Source organism: Callospermophilus lateralis, chromosome 18 (assembly GCF_048772815.1).
Source record: "Callospermophilus lateralis isolate mCalLat2 chromosome 18, mCalLat2.hap1, whole genome shotgun sequence".
Taxonomy (NCBI): Eukaryota; Metazoa; Chordata; class Mammalia; order Rodentia; family Sciuridae; genus Callospermophilus; species Callospermophilus lateralis.
In genome coordinates this window covers 32,208,824-32,234,485 of record NC_135322.1, presented here as the reverse complement: position 1 = coordinate 32,234,485, position 25,662 = coordinate 32,208,824, and the positions used below count along the sequence as shown (strand labels likewise).

The 25,662-nt window shown below is 32.2% G+C and overlaps 1 protein-coding gene across 2 annotated transcripts in view; it reads right to left on the bottom strand.

Annotated features, from left to right (window-relative positions):
• Phkb (phosphorylase kinase regulatory subunit beta) overlaps positions 1 to 25,662 on the bottom strand; it is a 224,084-nt gene that overhangs the window by 190,609 nt on the left and 7,813 nt on the right. For both annotated transcript variants that reach the window (XM_076839471.2, XM_076839472.2), the window contains exons 2-3: positions 4,250 to 4,339; positions 2,008 to 2,146 (exon numbers count right to left, since the gene is read on the bottom strand). In XM_076839471.2, the coding sequence (XP_076695586.1) occupies positions 2,008 to 2,146; positions 4,250 to 4,339 (229 nt within the window). The remainder of the gene's footprint in view (positions 1 to 2,007; positions 2,147 to 4,249; positions 4,340 to 25,662) is intronic.

Sequence of the window (25,662 nt, the reverse complement as noted above, 5' to 3'; positions counted from 1 at the left end):
AAAGAATTACTATCATTTTAACATAGTATGGTGAATGTCAGACAAAAAAATTCATCACTGGCATATCATTTCTCTTATTTTATTGAAGGCACTGCAGTAAAACTAGCATAAATTTGCTCTGTATCCTATTTTCTCCCTACTATCAGACATAAGTGTTTTAATAAAAGCAAATTCTACATATATAAGGTGCCCAACAAACTAAGGGCTTTCAATTTTCTATCAAATGATTAAAGCCTTTTGGGAAAAAATCATAACCAACTTTAGTCCGTATTTACTCCATTTTTAAACCAATTTTTATCACAATGTTTTAGAAAAATTTCAAATTTGCAAAAAATTAAAAGGATGCTACAATGAATAAATCTTTTATTCTTCACCTGGACTCACCAGTTGTTAACGCCAGTTTGTATCTAACTATCATTTTTTTCTTCACTATTTGAAAGTAAGCTACAAATATTATATGACCCTTTCCCTTCAGAAGTCTCTCTGAAAAAGCAAGGACATTCTCCTATATATATAATACCATTATTACTCCAAGAATTTAAAAACTGATACAACATTATCTAATATATAATCTGCACTCAAAATTATTACTTCTACAATTTTTTAAAAATATCTGACAGTCAAGAATAACTTATTGCATTTGGTGATCTTATTTCTTTAGTCTCAATACAGTCATGCTCATACTAATCTAGAGCACTTATTTCCTTCTTCTATGATATCTATTCAGATGGTTAGTCTCAACTGTCAAGTTGACTGCACTGACAGATGCCCAGAAAACCGGTAAAACACATTCTGGTATGTTTGTGAGGGTGTTTCCAGATTTATTGGTGTGTGGAAAAGGGAACTGAGCAACTACTGATTCCTCCAGCTGTTTAGACTACAGATGTCCATTATGGGACTATCTGGTCTTTTATCATGTATGCCAATCTAACAAAATCCCTTTTATAATTATTTGTACATTCTATTGGTTACATTCCTATAACCAATACATCTAAAGGGAACAGTAACCAATACATCTAAAATTTTTAAGCATCCAAGAAAGTTGTCTTATAACAATCAACTATCCAGCTTTGGTTGATTATTTATGCATGTCTAGACTCATGTTAGACATTTTAGTTAAGAAGTTAGCATGGGTGACATTAATCTGTTTCATTACTGGCTTACACTCCGTAATGTTACAGTGATACTTCCTATACCCCTAAGAGTAGTAGTAGTAGCTTTACATTTAATAAGCCTAAACTGTATTTATACAGAATATGTTAGGAAATATTTTTAGTGTTACTACCATAGCACATGCAAGTGTGCTAATAAAAACTACTTCATACTATCTTGATATTTGATCTTCTTTTAAAAATTCAACATATCAATGATTTATGACAGAGGAACCATTTCATGTAGATGCTACAATTTTCAGAAATATGTAAGTCACTTTCAGAAAATTTACTTTCAGAAACTTAATAACCTTAATAATAGTTAAAATGTACTACTGACTATAAAGTAAGAAAAAATTCCATATTTTGAAATGATATATTTTTACTTTATAAAATCATCATTTGACTTACAACCAGATTTAACAATCTTAATGAAGTGTGGTGGGAAAAACACTAAACTGGAAAAAGAAGAAGAAAAAAAGAGTTCTGGTTCTCATGTTATCATTAACTAATTGTGTAATTAAAACAAGACTATTAACTATTATGGGGTTCCATCACCATCAATTCCTTCTTTCATTGAAACAAAGAAACACAATGAGAATGGGTAGGTAGTTCATTCTGCCAATGACTAATGAAGACTGAGAAACGTAAAAATATAAAATGTTTGATCTTAAGACTATTTTAACTGGTCTTGTATAAGCCTGTATAAATTAAAAGGGTTTATAGGAAGGGACTTGAGCAACAAGAAGTCACAGAGTGAATCAGCAACAGAGCAGAAAGAGGGCAGCCACTCAATTGTTTTGGTCCCACAAAACTCTATCAGCTTGACTTCTTAGAAGACTGCCTACCAGCTTACCTGTATGCTAGAGCCAAAGCCCAGGCACCAGCAGCACAATAGAGACTGTCCTGGATCTTGGCCTTCTGATCACCACCACAGGTTTTAGTTGGAAAGAGACCTGTGGTTGGACTTTGATATAACAGCAATGTTGACTTGACTAGAATGGAAGATAAGTAAGGCAAAGGATGAATTATACAGTCAGCCATTTTCTTTGGGCTAAATGTCTTAATCCTTTTTGGTTTCCTTACACCATTTCTGAAGGTTTTGTTGCTACTAAATTTAGTTAGAGTATTAAACTTTTGAAGATACTGAAACTACTTCATGGCATTCTAGCCATGTGGTAATTCACACTATATGAAGGGGTCCTTATAGTTTTGAGAAAAGGACTCAGCCGATTCAACTTAAAAAGCTTTTAACATGTCTTAGTTAATGTTAATACATAATACATGTCATATTAAGACAGGTATAGAAAAAAAAATCAATGACAAAAAACTAAACGATATATTTTTTTTAAAATCAGTTTAAATGTACAACAATGAATATCATGCATGGCTAAATCTCAAAGCCAATTGAGTAAATTTCAGTAAATTATCGGTAATTTAAGAAGTATGAGAAAAGACCACAGAACATTAGTCTTCATGAAATACATAATTTTATATTTTAATTACTAATTAATGACTAATTACTAATATAACAAAATATATGATATATTATATATTATTATATTATAAATTATATATATTACTAATATAACATAAAATATATTACTAATTAGACATTACATATTATATATTTTATTATATATTTTATATTATGTTAGTAATTAGTCATTACACACTAGCCATCAATGAAACTTCATTGATGACTAATATAATGAAGTAAGACATATATTTTATTAAACCCATCAAATTCAGTCATTTTCACTCAGATTTCATTGATGGCTAATGTGTAATGACTAATTACTAATATAATAAGTAAAGTTACTTTTTATATGCTACAAGTTAGAGACACGTTTGACTTTCAAAATTGAATCCAATATTTAAATGTTAGCATGAAGACAGCAGTAAGTAAATAACTGTTTGTGAACATTTTACTTAAATAAAACAAGCCTGAAATTAAATCTTTTATATAAGAGTTCTAAAATAGGAAAGCAAAGACACTAAAATTATATTTCTTAAGAACAATTTTACTCCTAACTATAAATATATGAATAATGCTTTTTCATAAACACATTAATATAATCTAAATTGACACATGTCGACTACCTTTTTAAGATAGTTTTTTTGAGTGAAGAATGGTGGCACATGCCTATAATCCCAGCAGTTCAGGAGGATCACGAGTTCAAAGACAGCCTCAGTAATAGCAACATGCTAAGCAACTCACTGAGATCCGGTCTTTAAATAAAATACAAAATAGGGCTGGGGATGTGGCTTAGTGGTTGAGTGCCCCTGAGTTCAATCCTTGGTACTCAAAAAAAAAAAAAAAAAAAAAGATAGTTTTTTTTCAAACATCTGAAATACGCTAGTCTTTCACAGGGACTTAAGAATTAAAATTTATTTATTTTTCTAAAACTAAACTGATCTTATTATGAAAATTTGTTTAAGAGTACTAATTTATTTATTATTTTTCACAAAGTAAATGATTAGTCCTCAAACGCTAAATAATTTGTTTCCTTTTAAAATATAATTAGTTCTCTTTAGCCAGGTAATGCTACAAAGATAATTAAAAAAAAGTCAAAATAAGAATGCATTCCATCTTTACCAAAAATAAGTGGAAATAAAGTCTACATAAGGTTGAAATAGAAGAAAAAATTTCATATCTCTGGAGTAACCAAATTTTATATTATCTGCCATTATAGTAACTGAGATTACCTCTTGTATCTCAGTGAATTAGAAATGGACACAAAGAATTTAGTATTATCTGAGTACCTTGTATAGGTAAGTAAGTTAATGCTTATATGAAATATTAATGTATTCATCAAAAAACACTCAAGTTTTCAAATCTGATTATGCTTAGGAAGATTAAAAAACACAGAAGATACTGCTAACAGTTGTAAACTTATTCAAGGGCCAGGTACGATCTGAACGATTCCTTTTATAATTCCTGTATACATGTGCAACTAGATTGCATTGCTGTCTAAGCACATGAAATGACCCAATATCCAAATTATAGAACACCATCATTCACATAATACACACAATCTAACTAGGGTACAGTGAGTACTAATCACAGCTACCATGTTTCCCTCCGGTTTGCTTACCAATTCTGTAATAATGATCCAATTTATCCCACAAAGTTTCATTATCAGGTCTTGGAAGATTAATGCTTTTCAGAGGTTCATAAACTGAGCCTAGAAGAAAAATGAAAACCTATCAAATTAGGTCATTTTCACTCAGATAAACAAAAGTTATAAACAAATAAAGAAGCACTACTTAACAACCTAATTTTCATTTTTATTCATGAACTACCATCTCACACTACTGGTAAAACTTTTGGTAAGAGAAGAAGAGAGAAGCAAGCATTCTAAATATCACAGGACACTCTCACCCTCATTGATCCAACTATTTGATATGTATACTGGTGCTAACAACTCAAATATCACAAATACTCATGCAATAGCCACTAGCTCAATAATTTTCATTATTGAGAAATGTTCTAAATGTTCTAAAGTCTCATGCACTCCATAATTTCATAATGAAATTCTTAAGCCTCCACTTTCTCCCACATATATAATAGTCTCACCTTATTATCTGGACTTTAAGCAGAGATCTACTTTCTACTTCTCAGCCATGAAAACTACTTTAAGGCATTTGCAGAACATACTACTCAAAAGCTACAGAATACACAATAATCATGAATAATTTGCCACAAAATGGTTACAGAAAATTGTTCACTTGACTAGTGTACTTTCTCAACTGCTGACTGAAAGAAACATATCTGAACCTTCAACCATCAGATAAGCACTACCTCCATTCTGTATAAAAGCACTCAGAAATCATCACCATCTCAAGGTCACAATTAAACCACCTCTGGGTTCAGATAATGCATTCCATATAGTATGATAACACAGCAGAAAAATTATTCTATAATTTACCTGGGGGGGACAGAGAAACAAATGATGTCAACATGTGTTAAAATTCTGATGTTAAAGAAAATAAAAACTTTTATGTTCATAAAATTGTTGTTTAAAGGCAGATTATTAGGAATCCCTTAACTTTAGGCAAACAGTCCACATAATGAAGGAAGTAAAGAAAGAACCTATACATTCAAGCAACAATCCCATTATCTTTTGTTGAAAAAAGATGATTTATAGATAAAAACAAGGAAGAGGAAATGACCTTCTCTGAGTGAAGACATTTTCTAATGGCACTAACCAGAATGTCTCTATAGTAAAGAATGGAGAGATATAAAAACATAGGAGATTATCAGGACCTCTTGCCTCCTCTTACACAGGAACCAAGGGCCCAGGTATGTTGCCTTCTTGTATCCAGTCAGCTCAAGGTAGGTATAAGTGTGTGAGCAGCCTGGAGTTTGAAAGGAATAACAGAGCAACTACTAGCTAGTAAAGTACTAAGCTCTGGAAGACTGTACACTCCAGTAAAGCTAATCCACTGAGGAAAAAAGTAATATCAGGTACAAAATAATCACAAATTATAAATTATGTGTGTATAAAAAATTAAAAGGGGTCTGAGGATGTGGCTCAAGCAGTAGCGTGCTCACCTGGTATGCGTGGGGCGCTGGGTTCGATCCTCAGCACCACATACAAATAAAACAAAGATGTTGTATCCACCGAAAACTAAAAAATAAATATTAAAAAAATTCTCTCTCTCTCTCAAAAAAAAATTAAAGCGGACACTTTTGCAGGAGAGAAGGATTGTGAGTGAATAACACTTTTGTTTTTATTTTAAATCTCTATTAGCAGACATAGTATTTTGCCTTACATATGAAAAATAAAGTCATCAATTTGAATATATACTTTCATTATAGTTAGGTAAATAATATGGATTATGGATAATACATGTTCATATGAAATCAAATAATCAAAATTAAAATCAATCTGCATTACCACCATAGGTGAATTGATTTTGAATGATAGTTTTAATTTTATATCACGGTTTTAGATTGAAAAAAATATTTGTTACTAGTGCTTTTACATCTAAGACAAAATGGACTAAAATATTTTTTTAAATATTTATTTATTTATTTGTTTTAGGTGTAGATGGACACAACACAATGCCCTTGCTAGGCAAGTGCTCTACCACTGAGCCACAATCCCAGCCCAAGACTAAAATATTTTAAAGCTGATAAAATTTGATTTCTAGATTCTTAGCTCTCAGCTCCCATGGGTTCTTGAGCATATCTTGTTAAGTCACAGTTTCAGAAATACTTCCAAAAATAAACTAGAGAAATTTCATCCCATTTGATATTCACAAAGAAGGTGTTGCTTAATGTAAGTTTCCTAAATATGAGGAGAAAGAGTGAAGAGGTAACTATGATGGGAAGAGTGAACAACAGTTGTACATGACAGCAATCATTTCTTAACAGCATGTATTATGGCAAGAGCTTCTCCTCATGCTACCACTATAGGGCATGACCTCTTCTAAGCAAGGTAAGCATTCCAGTATGGCTGGACAGTACTGTATTATTATTGGGAAGTCACTTGGAAGGAAGATGAAATAAGAAATTAGCTTTGAAGGAGTCTGAATGTATATAAACCAGTCTGTCAGTACTTTTCAATCTCTTCCCCCACCATCCATACATACCCTTTACTAAATAAAGTCTCATTTAGATGACAAATATCTAAGTTGAGGAGACGTTCAAGAGCTTCCTAGCGTTCCAAGAAACACTATCTGAAACCATGCTCTAAGTAAGGAAAATCACCAGATCTCTTTTTAAGAAAGATGGTCAGCAGTTCTCCAGAGAAAGAATGAAGAGCCAATGGAAGCTATGATGATGAGAATAAGGAAGAGGGGCAGATGAATGGTCAGGGTAGGGACAGTGTGATGTCATGACTTTTTTTTTTTTTACTGACTTAATATCTGTAGGGTCAGGGAAGTCAGAAAACCAACATTGTCTCCTGCTTTCTAATCAGTTTAGATTAAGAAGTTCTAGACAACATTAGGAAAGAAAACTGCTGCTCCCTTGCTCCAGAGCCAGGGACCATCATGCTAAATTTGTAGAGGGAAAGTACACAACAAATGTACTTCGTCCAAGAAAGTGTGATGATTGAACATCTTGAATAAAATACAATCCTATTTTCCCATTAACCAAATATAAGTTCCCAAATAAGGACTCAAGATGGAGGATTCTAACATCCTAATGTTGGAAAGAGCAGCAAGGACATGTTCAGTAGAACTACAATGATTCTGTCATCTAATTTTCCTCAAAAAAAAAAAAAAAATTACCAATTGATTTTTTTAAATAGACAACAATAACAAACAAAAAGAAAATCATACTTCTCAAGAAAATACCTATTCAGTAAGAGGTAAGAGGGCTAGAGATATAATTCGGTGATAGGGTAACTGCCTAGCATGTACTAGGCCTTGGTTTAATCCCCAATACTGAGAAAAAAAAAAGGGGGTGGGTGGGAGGGCGATGTACAAAGTAGAGCAGAAAGTATAAAATTAAAATCATCTGATTCACTGAAAATTACGATTATCTTTACATCTTCCTAATATTCAAAGAATGACCATGCTGAGTTAAGAATAGCTTGGTTAAACAGATGTTAACATATTAGTGATCACCACTGCACTGCTTCTTCAGTAACTACATGAAATTAAGCAAAGATGTTCCATGCAACTTATAGTGAATATCACCAAAAATATGATGTCAAATAACAATTAATTAATGGTATCAATTGCATATAAGATTCAACATCTAGGAAGTTTCAATACAAATAAAAACATGAAGAAGAAAGCCTTGCACTCCCAATAAAAATTTAAAAGATAAAATAAAAACCCACAGGAAATTCTAATAAATGATCTAGGTTTAAAATGAAATAAATATTTTATGTGTACATTTTTCATTTCTATTCTTTTTCTACTTTAATTATGTCTATATCCAAACAGAACAAAGTAAAAAACAAAAAACCTTATTAAGTTTTTAAAATGAATTTAAACATTTCAATATGATTTTTTACCTATTAACTGCCTTTGTATTAGAATAATATAACCTGTATACTATTCATTTAACAACACACTATTTTCAAGGAGATATAGAGAAATCGGAAAAAAACAATAGGCAGAAGTTGAAGAGAAATATTATAGCTTTATTCTGAAGTAGGGAAGAGCTATTTACTAACAAGCAGATTACACAAGTTCTTTCCTAAGACATTTCCATGAACCCTTAAGAACATTAAGAAAGATTATAAACTAAAAAAGGCATAAACTTTGTGAATCTGTACTATGAAACACAAAGAAGGTTGCTAAGAATTATGAAGTAGTTCTTCAGAAGTCACAAATTGCACCGGTAATTCAAACAATAAATATTAAAAGAATAAAAAAAGATTTTTTAAGAAGAAATCTTCTAAAAGAAAACTGTTGAGCAAACTACTATGAAAGCAATAGTCTATTATTTTGGCATCATACTTTCTATTATATCATTCAAAGCTGTTTAACACATTCAAAAATGTTTATTCATCAAGAGTTTTATGATCCTTGGAGTAGCTTTATTGTTTCTCCATATATAGTAAAAAGACAAATATCATTTTACTTATTCATTCAATTAATTTATACATATTCATAAGATTCTGGATCATATATTTGGTAAAAAATAGTAGAAGGTAGAGAGTTAGAATATTTTAAAATATAAATGACAAGAAAATTCAGTTCCCCTGTAGGGCTAAAAGAACAGGGGACATCTGCCTTGCAACCTTGAAAATGTTAGCATTTCAAATAATGAATTATTATTTGAAATCTGGACGGGCATAAAACTATAAACATGTACATAGATGCAATCATATTTAGTACTCAGAGTTGTAAAACAAGAAAATGTATATATCTTAAATTTTGGAAGCGAAGTTCATGAAAAGCTCTAGGTAAAGAAAGGATATATCACTAACAACTTCATTTACAAACTGAACCAAGTGTGTCCTTTCACAAAATAGAAAATTTTATTACAAATCTAAATCCTTTTGACAATAATATTCTGATTTTTCTTCCTCAATTAAAATAATTTCAGATTTTTAAAAAAGGACCACATTCAATCATTCTAAAACAGTTATCACTAACATTCTGGTGCATTCCTCTAAGGCATTTTTAGAAATACAAAATTTACCACACATACAATCATAACATATATGCTGTTTTTAATCAGACAATAATCCTTTTGTCCTTGACATCACCACTAGCCATGTTCTCATTCCAATGTAACTACATTTTTATTGATGTCTATATAATTATAATCAAACACATGTGCATAAATGAGGGGACTGTGTTGTTGCCAGTTTTCTAAAAATGGGATCATGATATAGGGCTGATCCTTGTACTTTGTAACTCTTGTTTAACAACATGTGAGAATCACTTCAAGGCAATGGTTCTTTCTAACAGCCACTTTACATTTCATGGTGCAGAGACAGAACAATAAATAGTACCTATCAGTAGGAATATAATTTGTTTCCTGTTCTTGCCACTATAAACAATATTGCTTATATACAATGATTTGCTGGAGTCAACTAGTACCAACTGGAGAGAGCACAATTATTAAGTTTCCAGGAATTTGGGGAGCTGGCTGTCAACACAACCATTATTGAACATTAAATTTTATAAACTTCCAATTTAAAAATCATCAAAAACAAAAGTAATGAAGACTCACCACTTCCTAGTTATTTCACTATGATTTACTTTTACCTATACTTAAATTTATTTTCACCTAGATGTGTATACATTGAAAATACCATATATAAGCACATTACAACACATCTTTTCCCAATTTTGTATATTCAGTGATGTAATATAAAATTGAGCATCTGTGACAAAAAAACACATATTCAAAAAACCCTAAATTATTTATTATCTGTATAGGGAAATTTGTCTACCTCTAGTCTAAATATCCAAAAGCAGTATAAATTAAGTTAGTGTAATTTTTACAAAATAATAGCAAATGAATATTTCAAATGCCAAAAAAGTGCATATTCTGTTCCTTTAAAAACTTATCTAGGGGTTGGGGGAAGTCCATGTAACTCAGTGGTAAAACATGAACTTAGCATGAACAAGGGCCTGAGTTCAATATCCAGCACCAAAAGAACAGGTTCTACTTAACTTCTTTTTTCATACTATCAGTGAGTTTGAGAATCCTTACAAATTGGACATCTCAATTTGCTCTTCTGTGAATTGTCTACATCCTTTTGTCATTTGCTATTGTTGATTGTTGTTTTTTTGATATAAATTTCTAAGAATTCTTTGTATAGTGTTTGTTTAGTGTTTATTTACTATTCGATTTGAAACATTTTCCTTGAGATTTCCAAGGAAACCAATATTAACAGTCAAAAATCAAGGTTTTTTTTCATTTAGTTCTAATTTTCCTTTTTCAAATGTTTTTTGACAATCCTGCTATATGTATACAGTCATCTCAGTTTTCTGTTGTTTCTTGTTTTTAATGTAAAAAATAAAATTTTACACTTAGGTATTTAGTTTATTGGAAATTTATTTTTTAAACTGATTTTAAAACAAGTAATGTATTCCATAATTTTTAAGAAGTTTGTAATGGTCCATTTTTTAGGTTATAAAACTTTTCCAGGTTATAAAATATTGAATATTTTATGCTAAGTCATAAGGAAAGAACATCCCAAGTTACAGGATTCAAAAAAGACCATTTCCTCTTGAAATAATAAAACTTAATTCCCAAAAGCCACATAAAAACCTCAAGTAACTAATAATGTAGCATTTAGCCAACTTATGTTTCTCACAGATAGAACAAATTTAGGCGGATGATATTTACGAATAGCTTTAACAATAACAGCTTTTATATAATTGCATTAATGTCTGCAAAAATTCTCATGTATTGATTTTAAAAAGCACTTTATATATTACTCAATATTGGATACTGTCATTTGAAATTAAAATACCAACAATGTTTTCACATTTGTTTGGGTCTTGGGTTCTAGCAGAAAAATATACAAACTTTTTGAATGTAGAAGGATATGAGCTCAAAGAAAAAAAAAAAAAAATCAACCAGAATCTTCTATATGTGTTTTATTAATGATTATCTAACTTTGAGAACAGAGTAAGTTGAAATTCACCAATTCTAATGATTCCAACTTTAGACTCTTCTCCACTACCTAATGGGAGTATGCCTACTGCACAGGATTAAATAGTCCCATAATTTCATGGAATTATATATTCCCTGTACTCATATATGAATAAAGAACGGTAAAGAGGAAAGGAAGGGTATAGACAAAGTAGGTATAGACAAGAGTAGGCATGAAAAAGCAAAAGAAACAAAGCTTGACATATAAACATAAAAATATAGTATATATACAAATCATATCTTAGCTTATCAATAAATTATTAAAATGCTAATTTTTGAGCCTCGAAGACAGCAAGGGTTCCCAAAGAACGATAATTGTTTATCCGATATATCTAAATATTATGTATTTTCAAGCAATTTTGAAACTTAAATTATTTCACTAACTTCAGAGGAGCAGTTCATTTTAAAATTCCTCTTTGTTCTTCCACTGATATAAACTAGAAGAACATTGCAAGAGAAGGAACAAGTTACTCTACTACATCCTCAAATTTGTATCCCTAATGCTGGCACATATTAAGTTCAGAAGGAATATTTATTAAATTGAGTGAGTTACATGATTATGGGGAGGTCTTCTTGAATTCCCACAATCATCTGTATTCTAAAAACTTTTAGTAAATACCTTTTTGACAGCTCTTCTCACAATACATTTGATTTTCACTATTAGCTTAGTGTGTTATCTGCATGCTGCATTGGAAGTTGATCAATAACAGATGTATTCAGTGACACAGTAGGTGACCTTAAACCTTTGGTAGGAAAGAGGGAAAAGGAGAGAAGCTAACAAAAATACACTTCAAGAACTTGATATCCAGTTTATAAATTTATTCTCAGAAGTTACGTCCTGTCCTCCTACTTCACCACTGACATCTCTGATTTAATGATGAAGTACGATCTCCTCAGCAAGATTTCTACGATTAGACAAATTAGAAAACTCATCTTATTCACTTTACAATGAAAGCATGTTAACTTTTAGAGTTAAATAATTTGAATATACTACAGATGACTTGAGGAAAAAAAACTTAAACTCATTTTCTTTTCTGTTTAATTCCACCATGCACAGAAATTTAAAACAATAAAGATCATATCTTCAATACAGGTATAAATTATGATACTTCTCTCTTCAATGAAGTACCGTAAAATGGCTAAAGGAATGCAATAGATGTATATGTAATATCATGAAAGATCAAAAAACTGTTAAAATGTACAATATTATAGAGTAAGATATGTACAGCTTGGACCCATGTGTTGCAAAACTAAGCAATAATAACTCTGTATAATGTTTGCAAATGCACAGATAACTAAGTACATTCAACAGCCCAGAAGGATACACAAAAAAATTGTTAAAAATGATTATCACTAAAATCTATTTAAGGATATTAAATCCACTAGAGTTAATTTGAGCCTTCAAGATTTCAAATGCATGTTGTCTATAGAAGAGAATAAGCTGGGTAAGAAACATACTAAACATAAAGTAAAAACTGGCAAATATGAATAACACAATTTTATAAAAAGGAAGTAAAATTTGCCAATTCAACTTATCCAAATAAGATGTGAAAAGGCCATTCCACCATTCCCATGATGTTTCACATATTGACCTTATGAATACCAATCACTCAATTAGCTATTTCATTTTCTTCTCTTATTTATAGTCCAGTAGAGTACCTCCCCATTATGTAGTATGATTTTGCACAATTTCTGTAGAAAAAGTTATTTAAGAAGAGTGGGATTTTTACTCCATATATTTATATTTAAATATTATATAATAAGATATTTATCAATACTTGAGTAATTTTTAAAAATGGGAAATCTCATGCCTATCCACTATATATTGTACAAGATATTTTATACACATGATCCCATTTCAAAATTCTTACCAAGCTCTGAGATTGTTATTAACTTGAGGCACATGAAGTTAATAAATGGCAGTCTAAATTTGAACACAGGGCTCTCTAAAGAGAACTGTTGGAGTGTTCCTTTCCTTATACTATAAAGCATCACAAAAAAAAATGCTTTACTGAGAAGAGTTAAGAGTCCTTAATTCATGCTTTCATTTTCTGCCTTAAATAGTAGACTGCTCCAAAATATGTATATGTGTATATACTCACATACATACTTCTACTTACTTAATGACTCTATTATTAGAGTTAATTTGAGCCTTCAAGATTTTAATTGTATGTTCTCTATGGAAGACAATAAGATGGGTAAGAAACATTTTAAACATAAAGTATGAACTGGCAAATATGAATAACACAATTTTATAAAAAGGAAGTAAAATTTGCCAATTCAACTTATCCAAATAAGATGTGAAAAGGCCATTCCACCATTCCCATTTTATTTTTAATAAAAAGGTATTAAGTTCTTACAGTGACCTTTAGAGAAGGAGCATGGCCCATAAAATCTATTTAAGGATATTAAATCCAGTTGATGTTTCACGTGTTGACCTTATGAATACCAATCACTCAATTAGCTATTTCATTTTCTTCTCTTATTTATAGTCCAGTAGAGTACCTCCCCATAATGTATTATGATTTTGCATGATTTCTGTGAGGTCAAAGTCACATTCCAACAACTTTAATCTTCCAAAAGTTTTTAGAACTCCTTTTGAGGAAAAAAATGCATTCAGAAGCATAAAAAGTTATTTAATGTTCTCAATCATGATTGTTTTATTCATTGTATTAACCCTGATGCCAAAAGGGGCTGGCACACAGTGAGTGCTTAACAAATATTTATTGAACAAATAAAATTACCATCCTCTAATGACTAAACATTGCCAAAAGTTCCTAAGAATCAGCTGCAATGAATAAGCTGATTAGTCAAGGCAGATGAAGTAAGACTCTCATTAATAAGTAAACTGTGACAATAAATTCAACTTATTCTCTTCTATTCATCTAACCTATTCTGTTTTCTATTGCTTATAAAAAGGGATATGAGTGAAATCACAAAAGGAGATGATTAAAAAATGATTTGAACAATGGCACCATCACTAGAATATACATATAGCCTTATAAAGTGGATTGCTTTATAAAGAATAATAAAATCTGCACATATAAGATTTTGTAAGAGAAAGTAAAGATCATTATTTCATACTTATAGGTGAATAATTTAAATTCCAAACTTCTAAGACTTAAATGATAGTCTTAGTTCACTATTAACTGAATTACATGGAAAGGAAAAGAACTTTACTATAAAGCATCCTCAATCTTTATAAGAACTATTTAATTTTATTATGTCTTCTGTTATTGTAGTGATAAAACTGTGATGAAGGCATTTTGCTGTGTCCTATTTTATTCCACAGAAATAACGCTTTCAAGTCATTTGGCACTTCAAAAAAATGGACTTGAACCATTTCCATTTATCATTTACACTTTGATGATGCCTATTCTATATTCTTGTCTTGGCAAAATTCAACAGTGCATTAAATATGAATGGTATTACTACTAATTAAAAATTGTCCTGATATATTGTAGAGTAGATATGATAAGAGGAAGCCTTGAATACTAATATTTTGAAAAAACACTATAAGCTATGAGTTAGCAAAATAGTTTAGGTTCACTTGTACTGTATAATAAACTGGCCACAAATTAAAATGTTCATAAAATAAAAGTAGAAATACTTCTGAAAGACAGTATAAAGTTTGTAGGTTTATCAATCAAGTTTCTGTTGCTGTATTAAAATCCTGACATAGTCAATCAATTTAAAAGAAGGAAAGGTTTATTTTGGCTTTCAGTTTCTGAGTCTTCAATCAATGTACACTTGACCCTGTTGCTTTGGGCCTGTGCTGGCACAGGACATAATGGAGGGGGCATATAACTAAAGAGGCCTGTTCACCTCCTGATGGGCAGGAAGCAAAGACTGAGGAAGATATCAGTGTCCTAACATTCTCTTCAAGGGCAGTTTCCTAATGACCCAACTTCCTTCCACTAGGTTCAACCTACCAAAGTTATATCTCCCAACAGCACCATAGGCTGGTGACCAAGCCTTTAGTACATGGGCCTTTGAGGGAAATTCCAGATCCAAACTATAGGTAACTAATAGCTAGTTAATTTTCCTCACCTCGAAATACAGTGAAGTAGACCAAATAAAGCAGGGAAGAGATGGCATTCATCTTTCCTAGACTCTAATTCTATTTAACCTTTAGTCTTTAACAATTTGTTCCAATGCTGTGCTGAAGGTCTATTATAAGGAACTACCTTTTTCAAAAACACACTTACCACACAATCATTAGCTATTTCAAGCTTTCTTCTACAGAACCCAAGTCATGTATTTTACAAGCCAATTTTCACTTTTAGGTGAATAAGATTATTCTAAGTTTCAATCAAGTAAATTTGTCAATCACAAATTCCTTGAGGAAGATTGTCTTAATACCTCACAGGCTGTGGAAAGAATGTGAGTTTTGGAAAAAAAAAAACTGGGCTACAATCACAGCCAAATCATTTAGTAACTTTCAGGACCTTGGCTCTACCTGAGCTAGGACTTCTCAACAGAAAACTGGGGGGAAATTATATAACCTCATGGGGTAGGTGTGAAAGTTAAAATATTTTAAGTAAAACATTTATTTAAAACAGCATGCATATCAAATACTAACTGTCCTTTCCTTCCCCACCTTATACTCTGTCATCTCTCACACTCAGGACAAGACTGGGTACAAAATTGGAAATCAAGAACTCTTGATTAATTAGCTTTGTCAAGTTAACATCAGATTCTTTTTGTTCAGTGCAAGAATGGATGGCCCACAAATGATTCTTAAATCAGCAAATCAAATAACTGGTAATTTTTAAGAAAGAGAAAAAGATAATTAAGTGGAATAAATGTGATATTAAAGCAGCCTGGGTTAGTATAGGAGCTATAAGCACTTTGTCTAACAACACTCACAGAAGCATGAAAGAGGGAGGAAAGTTCCACTAAAATATGACCCTGAACTACACAGGGATGATACTAACAGATCTTCAAGCAAAATATAACCAAAATGAATGATTTCTGAAGAATGATTATTCAGAGCTAACCTTAATTTCACTAACAAGTCACTAACATCCTCTAAATCTAGCTACAGCCAACAGTCAACAGAAAAGCAAGACACAAAGCAAACTCAAGATTTTGGCAAGTGAAATCCAGTCTCTCATTAAGAAGTGCAGAATGACTGAAATATCACATGGTACTGAGAATATGCAAAACTTTTATGTTTTAATGTCTCAATTAAAAATTTTTAAAATTATTAAATAAATAAGTTTAAAGAGATAGAAATGTAACTAGTCTGCTGTGACCATTACACATTGTATAATGCAGATATTAAAATGTAAATTAATTCACTTTTTATACATACATTTAAAATTAGAGAACTAGAATACTAAAATAGACATTCTTTAAGTTCTAATTCATCACACAATACACTATTCAGAGGATCTAGTTTGGCTTAAATGCTTCATGTCTCTTCTGTGTGTAGCTTAACTCTGCCATATTTTTATGGACTATTAGTTTTTTATGCAATATAAAACTGCAAGAATGTGATTCCGGGTGAACACTGAATCTATTAAAATTCTGATTTACTTTAATTTGCATTATAATTTAGTTATAGGGATTTTATCATAGAAAAAAATTAAAAAGAAAACTAGAGTCATGAATGAATATTTAAGGTATTCAGCTTTTACTATTGCAAATGACACTAAACTATTTCTATAACATGAAACTATAATGAAAATCCCTCTTGAACTTATTAAGTGTTTTGTAGCTGATTTGAAGGCTACTTGCTGCTGCTTTTACTTTTCAAAGAAAATTACCATCTACCCTAATTTTTATGTTCATTTTATAAGACTGGTAAATCTCTTACAGAAAAACATCTTCCCAAACCAGTATTGACTGGCATCATTTTGTTTTAAATAAATTACATGAGACATAAAAGAAGCTAAAAGGAATCCTACCCACCTCTACTACCAAGAGGCCCCCAAAAGACCTTCAAGTAATCAGCACTTCAGTTTCTCAAAGGAATATTTGTGGAAAAAGAAACTGGACTGTGGAGGTTGAGGATCACCTTAACTTCTACTGCTGAAAATGCCTCTCATTTTCACTCAATTGGCTAGGCAACTCTCTGAATTTGGAGGTAAGACATTACACTTCACAGACTTCCCATTTGAAAAGGGAACTACATGGTGCTCTGAACATAGAAGGGATCACCAAATGTAATTACTGTAATCATGGGCTTGTGTGATGAAGAGACAGGAAAGAGATGTTATGTATAGTCACATCACATTCAACTTATGTTATTCATGTACAGCAATGGTTTAAAACATAGTTGCCCTAAACTGGGTTCAGTTGGGTAAAAGGATGTGAGCCATGTAAATCTAAATCAGGCACTGGAGTAGACCAGCAAACCATCAGAAGCAGAGAATCATATTGGTGGAAACTGACTGCAAGAAACATTCAAGTTGTACTTAGTAACTGTGGGGTTGTACCCAATAAGAAAAGGGATGCAGGGGCTGGGGATGTGCTCAAGCGGTAACGCGCTCGCCTGGCATGCGTGCGGCCCGGGTTCGATCCTCAGCACCACATACAAACAAAGATGTTGTGTCCGCCGAAAACTGAAAAATAAGTATTAAAAAAAAAAAAGAAAAGGGATGCAAATAATGACATATTTATCCAAGACTAAGTTCAAGATTGGGGACATGAAACACTTTAGAGCCTAAGATCTATAGTTAAATTACAAGACAGAGAAGAACAAATACAGTGCTATACATAGACTTTTACTCCTCAAAGGGTAAGCCAACCATCAGTAATAAAGCGTTTGCCTGGGAGCTTATTAGGATTTGCAGATTCTCAGGTCCTCTCCTAGAATCTGCATTTTAAGGTGATCCAGGGCTCTACAAAGGTAATATTTCTTCTGATAAAAAATGAGAGACATGAGGAGAGGAAAGAAAAAAAGAATAAAAGGTGTTAAAGAAGTTGAAGATCAAAATCAAATAACCGCTTAGTTTTATAAGGACAATGCAACTATACAATCCCAAGTAAGTCATACCACAACCAACCAGAACAGCTTGCTTCAAGGACATTGCATCGTTGTACAGACAAATCCAAAGACAAATCACCTCATCAACTCAACTCTGCACTATCCCAACCAGTTCCCCATCTTGCAAAATCTCCCATACAACCACCCACCCTAGGCTATAAAACCCTAACCATACACTCTCCCCTGACTCTCCTGACAGTCAATAATTATTGTCCTAATATTTTAAAGCAGAAATGAATGTAACAAGCATCTGGTCTAAGCCCCTTGTTTTATCAAAGAAATCCACAATTTGCTGAAGAATTCAGAGCTAGGTAAAAGCAGAATCAATACGAGAAACAAAATCTCCAGACTTCCCGTTCACAGGTTTGATATATTTTTAAAATTTACATTCATTATTTTGGTCTATTTGTCCTGGACAAAGATATTACTTTTTTCTAATATAACTCACCTAAGAATTCCACACTTATAGGCAATTATCAACACACAAGACTGAATACAAACACGTAAACAGAATTTTAACTTTTTCAAATGGATGAATAATCTATGTGATTTCTTCGATTCTCCCTGCAGGGAAAGAAAAACCCAGTACATGGTGACTATTTTTAAGCACAGGGAAAAAGTCAACAGAGGCATGCATTTTGGCCATGGAGATACGGTCCACAGTTTAAGAGAGAGGTCAAGAGTGCTTTTACCAAGTCCTAAAGTTATTATAGACTTTGGTCATTATTTTGCTTAATATCTTATATGTTTTTCTTGAACCTTAATTCTGAAGCTTTTTCTCCAAATGGGAGAAATATTTTTTCACTATAAATATGTTCTCATTCAAAAAATTCAGGAAAATAAACTCACCAAATAAAAAATTAAAATAATTAGACAATAGAGCAGAAAATTTCATTCTGTACAAACTGCATCAATTCATATAGCATGATTCCTTAATTCATTGAACTTTTATGCTTATCTATCTTTGAGTCCCTTACACTAAACCTTGTAACAGGCACCATTAACACAAAACTGCAACAGATCTAGACCCTGACCTGAAGGATTTCATGGCCTACTATAGGAGACAAATATACAATTAGCCAATAGCAATGCAGTGAAATCAGAGGTAAAAGAAGCATGTATGAAGTGCCATGGGAACTGGTAGAGGAATTAATTGAAACCTAAGATGCAGAGAAGGAAGTTGTCAAAAAATATGTGAAGACAAGAGATCACTGGAATGGAATAACTGAATTTTCAGAGAAAGGCTACTTAATACAGACGGAATCTCATGATAAAGACACAGAACTCAGAAAGAATGATCTGGGAGCTACAGATAGATTAATGATGCTGCAGCAGAGAATCTAAGTAGGAAAGGAAGATGGAAAGAGATCCAGAAGTCTAACAATGGGAGATGTGGAATAGTAGATTTTGCCGCAGTCTGGCTGGGCACAAATAACCAAGCCGCCACAAAGCCTTGTAGGTTCAAACAGCAACTCTTTATTCCCGAACTCTCACCGGCACTCTACACACACTTCCCAGGAACACACTACCTCCACCGGGTTCCACGGGTCAATTCTCCCGGAACCCCCTTGAGAATTTAACCAGAACTCCAAAGTAGTGGGCGCCCAAGGCAGCAGGATTCGCCATAATCCCTGAGCTGCCCTATTCCCAGCAGAATCCGCCCTATTCCCTTTAAACCATTCCCTATGGCAAAATGCCAGGCGTCATTCCGACTTAACTGTGGCTCTCAACAAGATTTAGGTGTGCATTTTATCCTTTAGATAATGGAGAGCCAATGGGATGTCATATAATACAAACTTTAGAAAGATTAAGTCTGCACTAGTAAAGGATTCTCAGAAAGGTGTTGAGTCCTAGGCACAAGAGTCCAATTTTGGTCAATATAATCATTTTGGGCACTGATTTAAGACAATAATTGCAGGGATGCCAAAGGAAGAAATAGTCAAGAAATATTTTAAATATAGAATAAAAACGAAAGGCTTAAATTTAGTCTAGATTTAGGTACAAATGTCAATATCATACAGTAAAATAGTAGGAAAAGTCCACTGATAAATTCTAATCCTCAGTTTTTTATTCCTTCAAATTAAAATAATTAAGTTTACATTTGGATAGGACTTTTTTTATCCTTGCGGTCACTGAGCAGATGATTATCATCAAAGCTACAAGTCTAGTGAGAACTGGAATTAAGTGGGTATAACAAATTAATTGGGCTTCATTGTGCATTTCCATGAAAACCAGATAACATAACCAAACAAGAGGATCTCTGAACTGATATAAACAACAGATAAAAACTCATATAAAAAGATTTTACAAAGCAAAGATAATTACCCTACAAATATATAATTTTTTTAAAAAGATCTTTTTAAAAATGACTATATTGAAAATATTTAGCATGGAAACTCCCTTGTTATCAGCAGACCACTCAAAAACTGTTTAACACAAGTGAAAGTTAAATTAACATACATATATAAGCAGTATTTTTAAAGGTTTTTAATTTAATTTCAATTTTCTTTCATTTGAATGGAAAAAATTCCCAACAAAGCAGGAAAAACATAATAGAAAATGATTAATGGTCTCTAACAGTACTTGCCACAATATCAAATAAAATTATGTTTGGACAAGATTTTTAAATAACATTTTTAAAAAAAGATACATTTTTAAATGTTATTTGAAAACATGAAAGTTTGCTGAGTTCAGAAAAAGGCCAGCCAGTGGAGCAAGGCTCTATTTCCTACATGTGGCAAAAGTTTCTCACTACATATTTCCAGATGAGGCCACTTAATCAAATCCTTAGCACCAAAGTAGTCCAGGTCTAACAGTGGTAGGTTTGGGAATCATTTGGCCTAGGATGCTCTGCTGTTCAACATGTTTAAAATATATTATTTTTGCTCAAGAAAGAAGGAAATAATAAGGTCACCTACAATAAGATAGCAAGATCTATTAAACAGCAAAGATCTGATTAACTATTGGGAGAAAATGAAAATGTAATAAGAATACATGAGAAAGGCAAACACACAGAGACTAGTAGAGACAGAATATTACTTGAAATATGTCAAAATTTTCATCTTCAAAACACATCAGTAAATACTTAACAGTGCAACACTTACATTGGGTATGGTGATACATGCCTATAACTCCAGTTACTCAGGAACCTGGGGCATAGAGTTACAAACTCAAGGGCAACCTCGGGCATCTTGCAAGACCCTATCTCAAAATATAAACAAACAGGACTGAGGTAGTGCACTTGCCAGGCCCAGGGTTCAATCCCATTACCTCAAAACAAATAAACAAACAAAAAAATTTAAATCAAAGGTCACAGTAAATTTAGAGGCTTAGTTTCTTGCCCTTCATTTTCGAAGAGTCAGAACTACAGAAATGTCATTTATTTGCACAGATGAAAATTCATAAAGGGAACATATAGAAGACAGAGGAAAAATTTTAAAAGATGAGAATAAGATCATCCTAATCAGATGACATTAAAATTTTGGATGTAAATTATATATATATATATATATAAAATTGCCCTGTAAGCTCAAAACTCTGAAGAAAAAACAAGTCTCCCAAATGAGGTCATGAGAAGCCAACTTTCTTGACATATTAATGATTAAATAATGTGCACCAATCATCAGTTATTTACAACAAACTTAAAGGTTCATATTAACTACGTGCTGGAGTTGTGGCTCAGCAGTAGAGCGCTAGTCTCCACATGTGAGGCACCGAGTTCGATCCTCAGCACCATATAAAAAAATAAATAAATATATAAACAAAATAAAGGTTTTAAAAAATTAATGTAACCATATGAAAAAATTAAATATATAGAAAATTGTCACTAATTTAATTGTTGGAAGAAAACAAATGCAGTAAATATATAAATAAAGCACATGATAGGAATGTTTTCAAAACATACCAGGAAGCTAAAATATACACCATGATAAAGGACTTTCAAAATCTCAACTGTTCAACCCCAGAATCTGTGCCTGTCTTTCCCAGTTCCCATTCACATCTTTACCAATAAGAATTGATCTATAATCCAAATAATAGTATGAATGTTCATCTCCATGATCAGGGCATAAATATTTGCAAACTTCAGTTATGAGTCATTAAAACTTGGATCTCTTTTCTTTCCTTTCCCCCTTACTTCCTACCTCTTCTTTCTTTCCTTCCTTGTTTTTTATTTTTAATTTTTTTGTGTGTGAGGGGGAAATTGGAGGGGTAGGCTGCAAATTGACTCCAGAGCCTCATGCTTCTTTGGTAACTTCTTAGTCACATCTCCAGGCCAAACAATTGACTTTAAAAATGGCCAGAAAGGAGAGCCATATAAATGGTATAAGGTTCCTGACAACAAAGTGAAACACTTTTAAAACTTTTTAAATTTTATATATAAAAATCCTAAAGAAAATACTTGAAAATTGAATTAAATGGCACATTATAAAGATAATACAACATGATCAAGTTGACTTCATTCCAGGAATGTGAAAATGGTTGGTTCCACATACACAAATAATAAATGCAATATAGCACATAATAGAACCATGGAGAAAAGTCATGTGATCATCTCAATAAACAAATAAAAACCCTTTGATAAAATTCAACATCTCTTCATAATAAAATCTCTGAATAAATTAGGCCTTGAAGGATCATGCCTCAACATAATAAAAGTATATATTACAAACCCATAGCCCATACCATATTGAATGAGGAAAAACAAAAAACATTTCCTCTAAGATCAGGAATAAAACAAAACAAGGGTATACACTCTCACTATTCTCATAATGTAGTAATAGAAATTTTAGCCAGAACAATTAGGCAAGAGAAAGAAGTACAGGCATATAAATGGAAAAGGAGAAAGTTGGTCTGGGGATGTGGCTCAGTGATACAGTGCTTGCCTGGCATGCATGAGGTCAAATCACCTGCATGGCAAAAACAACAACAACAGGAGGAGGAGGAAGTAAAATTATCTTTGCATATATTATTTTACACATGGAGAAACCTAAAAAAATTAATCAGAAGACTCTTTGACTCTGTAAAGTGGCAGGATACAAAATCAGCATATGAAAATCAGTAGCTTTTCTATATACTAATAATGACACACTGCAAAGAAATAAACACTCTAATTTACAATAGCCACTTAAAAAAATAAAATATCTAGAAATAAAACTAAGAGTATAAAAAAAAATCTAAAATGAAAATTATAAAATGCTGGAGAAATTGAAAAAGATACTAAAAAGATGGAAAGATCACCCATGTTCATGGATTGACAGAATTAATATAACTAAAATGGCCATGCCACCCCAAAAAATCCACAGATTCAATGCATTCTCCATCAAAATAACAATGACATCTTTCACAGAACTAGAAAAAAAATCCTAAAATTCACATGGAAACAAAAGACCCCCAAAAGCCAAAACAATCATGAGTAAAAAGAATAAAGCTGAAGATGTCCAATATGAGATTTCAAGATATACTACAAAGCCACAGTGACCAAAACAAAATATGTTGACATAAAAGAGATACACAGACCAAAAGAACACAATAGAGGTACCAGAAATAAATCCTTGTATTTTATCTTCAGGCAACTGATTCGCCATGAAAAATGGGATGGCACTAAGTTAAAAAGCTTCTGTATAAAAAAGGAAACAAGTGTATGAAAAGAGAGCCTATAGAAGGGGATAAAATTTTTGCCAGCTACTGTTCCAAGAGAGGATCAATAATCAGAATATATAAAAAATTCATAAAACACCAAAAAAAAAAGTCCAAAGAACTCAATTCATAAATGGGCAAATAAAAAAGAAAGAAATAGGCAATTCTTCAGAGAAGATACATAAATAGCCAACAAAAAAATACACGACAAAATGTCCAACATCTTTAGTAATCTGGGAAATGTAAACTGAAACTACATTAAGATTTCATCTCACTCCATGTTGAATCATCAGTACAAATAATAATAAATGCTGGTAAGTATGCAAGAAAAAAAGAAATTCTTATATACCCTTGGGGGTCTGTAAGTTACTTCAACCACTATGTAAATCAGTATGGACGTTTATCATCTAGGTTTGAAACCACTATATGACCCACCTCTATCATTCCTCAATACTTATTCAACTCCACTTACAATAAAACCTAAATATCTTCAAGGTTCCCAAGGCCCTGCTCTTTACAATCCCTGCTTTCTTACCCATTCTTTGCCCACAAAAGTTGTTTAGCTTCAACATCCTATCCTAGAACATTTTATAGAAATACATGCATACCCATGTAGCAGCAGAATTCACAGAAGCCAAATATGGAATCAATTTCATTCACCATTATTTCCTTTTACCCTCACCTCCCCTCTCTCTCTAATCTCCTTCCTCTACTTGAATGGCATCCCTTCTACTTTTTTTTTTTTTAAGTGACTGTCAAACATTATTCTTTTTTTTTCTAAAATGTTTTTTAGTTGTTGCTGGACCATCTATAGATTAAATCAGCCAGTCTCAGAAAGTCAAGGGTTGTATGTTTTCTCTCATATGTCAAAGCTAGAGGGAAAAAAAGTGAGAGAAAAAGGTCTCTCATAAAAATAGAAGAAACAGGGCGAGGCTTTTTGCTCAGTAGTAGAGTGCTTGCCTAGCATGTGTGAAAGACTGGGTTAGTTTCTCATCACCACATATAGATAAATAAAGGTCCAGCGACAACTAAAAAATATTTTGAAAAAAAAAAAAAAAGAATAATGCTTGACAGTCACTTAAAAAAAATAGAAGGGATGACATTCAAGTAGAGGAAGGAGATTAGAAAGGGGAGGTGAGGGTAAAGGAAGTAATGTGGGCAGAGACCAAATTATGCTGTGTACAGGTACAAATATATCACAAGGAATCCTATTTTTTTTTTGTATAATTAAAGTACACCAATAATTTTTTTTTTAAAAAAAGTATGGACAAGGATTACTACAATCATAGAAAAATAACTAAGATTTTACAGAAAACCTTCCTATGTTAAATGGGCTGCATTCTAAAAGTTATGTTATAAATGGGAAATAGGGTCATGTACTTAACCAATGTCACATTTTCTGAATCACTGTCAATATCTGCATCTTCATTATGCCCTTCATTATCAAGAATGAACAGAGTATTGCCATATGCCAGCACTGTGCACTGCGTTACATGTTCAACATAAACACATTTAAGAAATGGTTTCTGTCATAAGGCTGCTCCCTGTCTTCTCTCCACCTTCTAGTCCATTTTTTACATAGTAGCCAGATAATTTTCATAAAATATTAATCAGATCATTCAACTCCACTTATAATAAAACCTAAATATCTTCAAGGTTCCCAAGGCCCTACTCTTTACAATCCCTGCTCTCTTACCCATTCTTTGCCCAGAAAAGTTGTTTAGCTTCAACATCCTATCCTAGAACACTCATCTCCTCTTTTCCCTTCATTCATTTCCTCCTTCAGCTGAAATGTC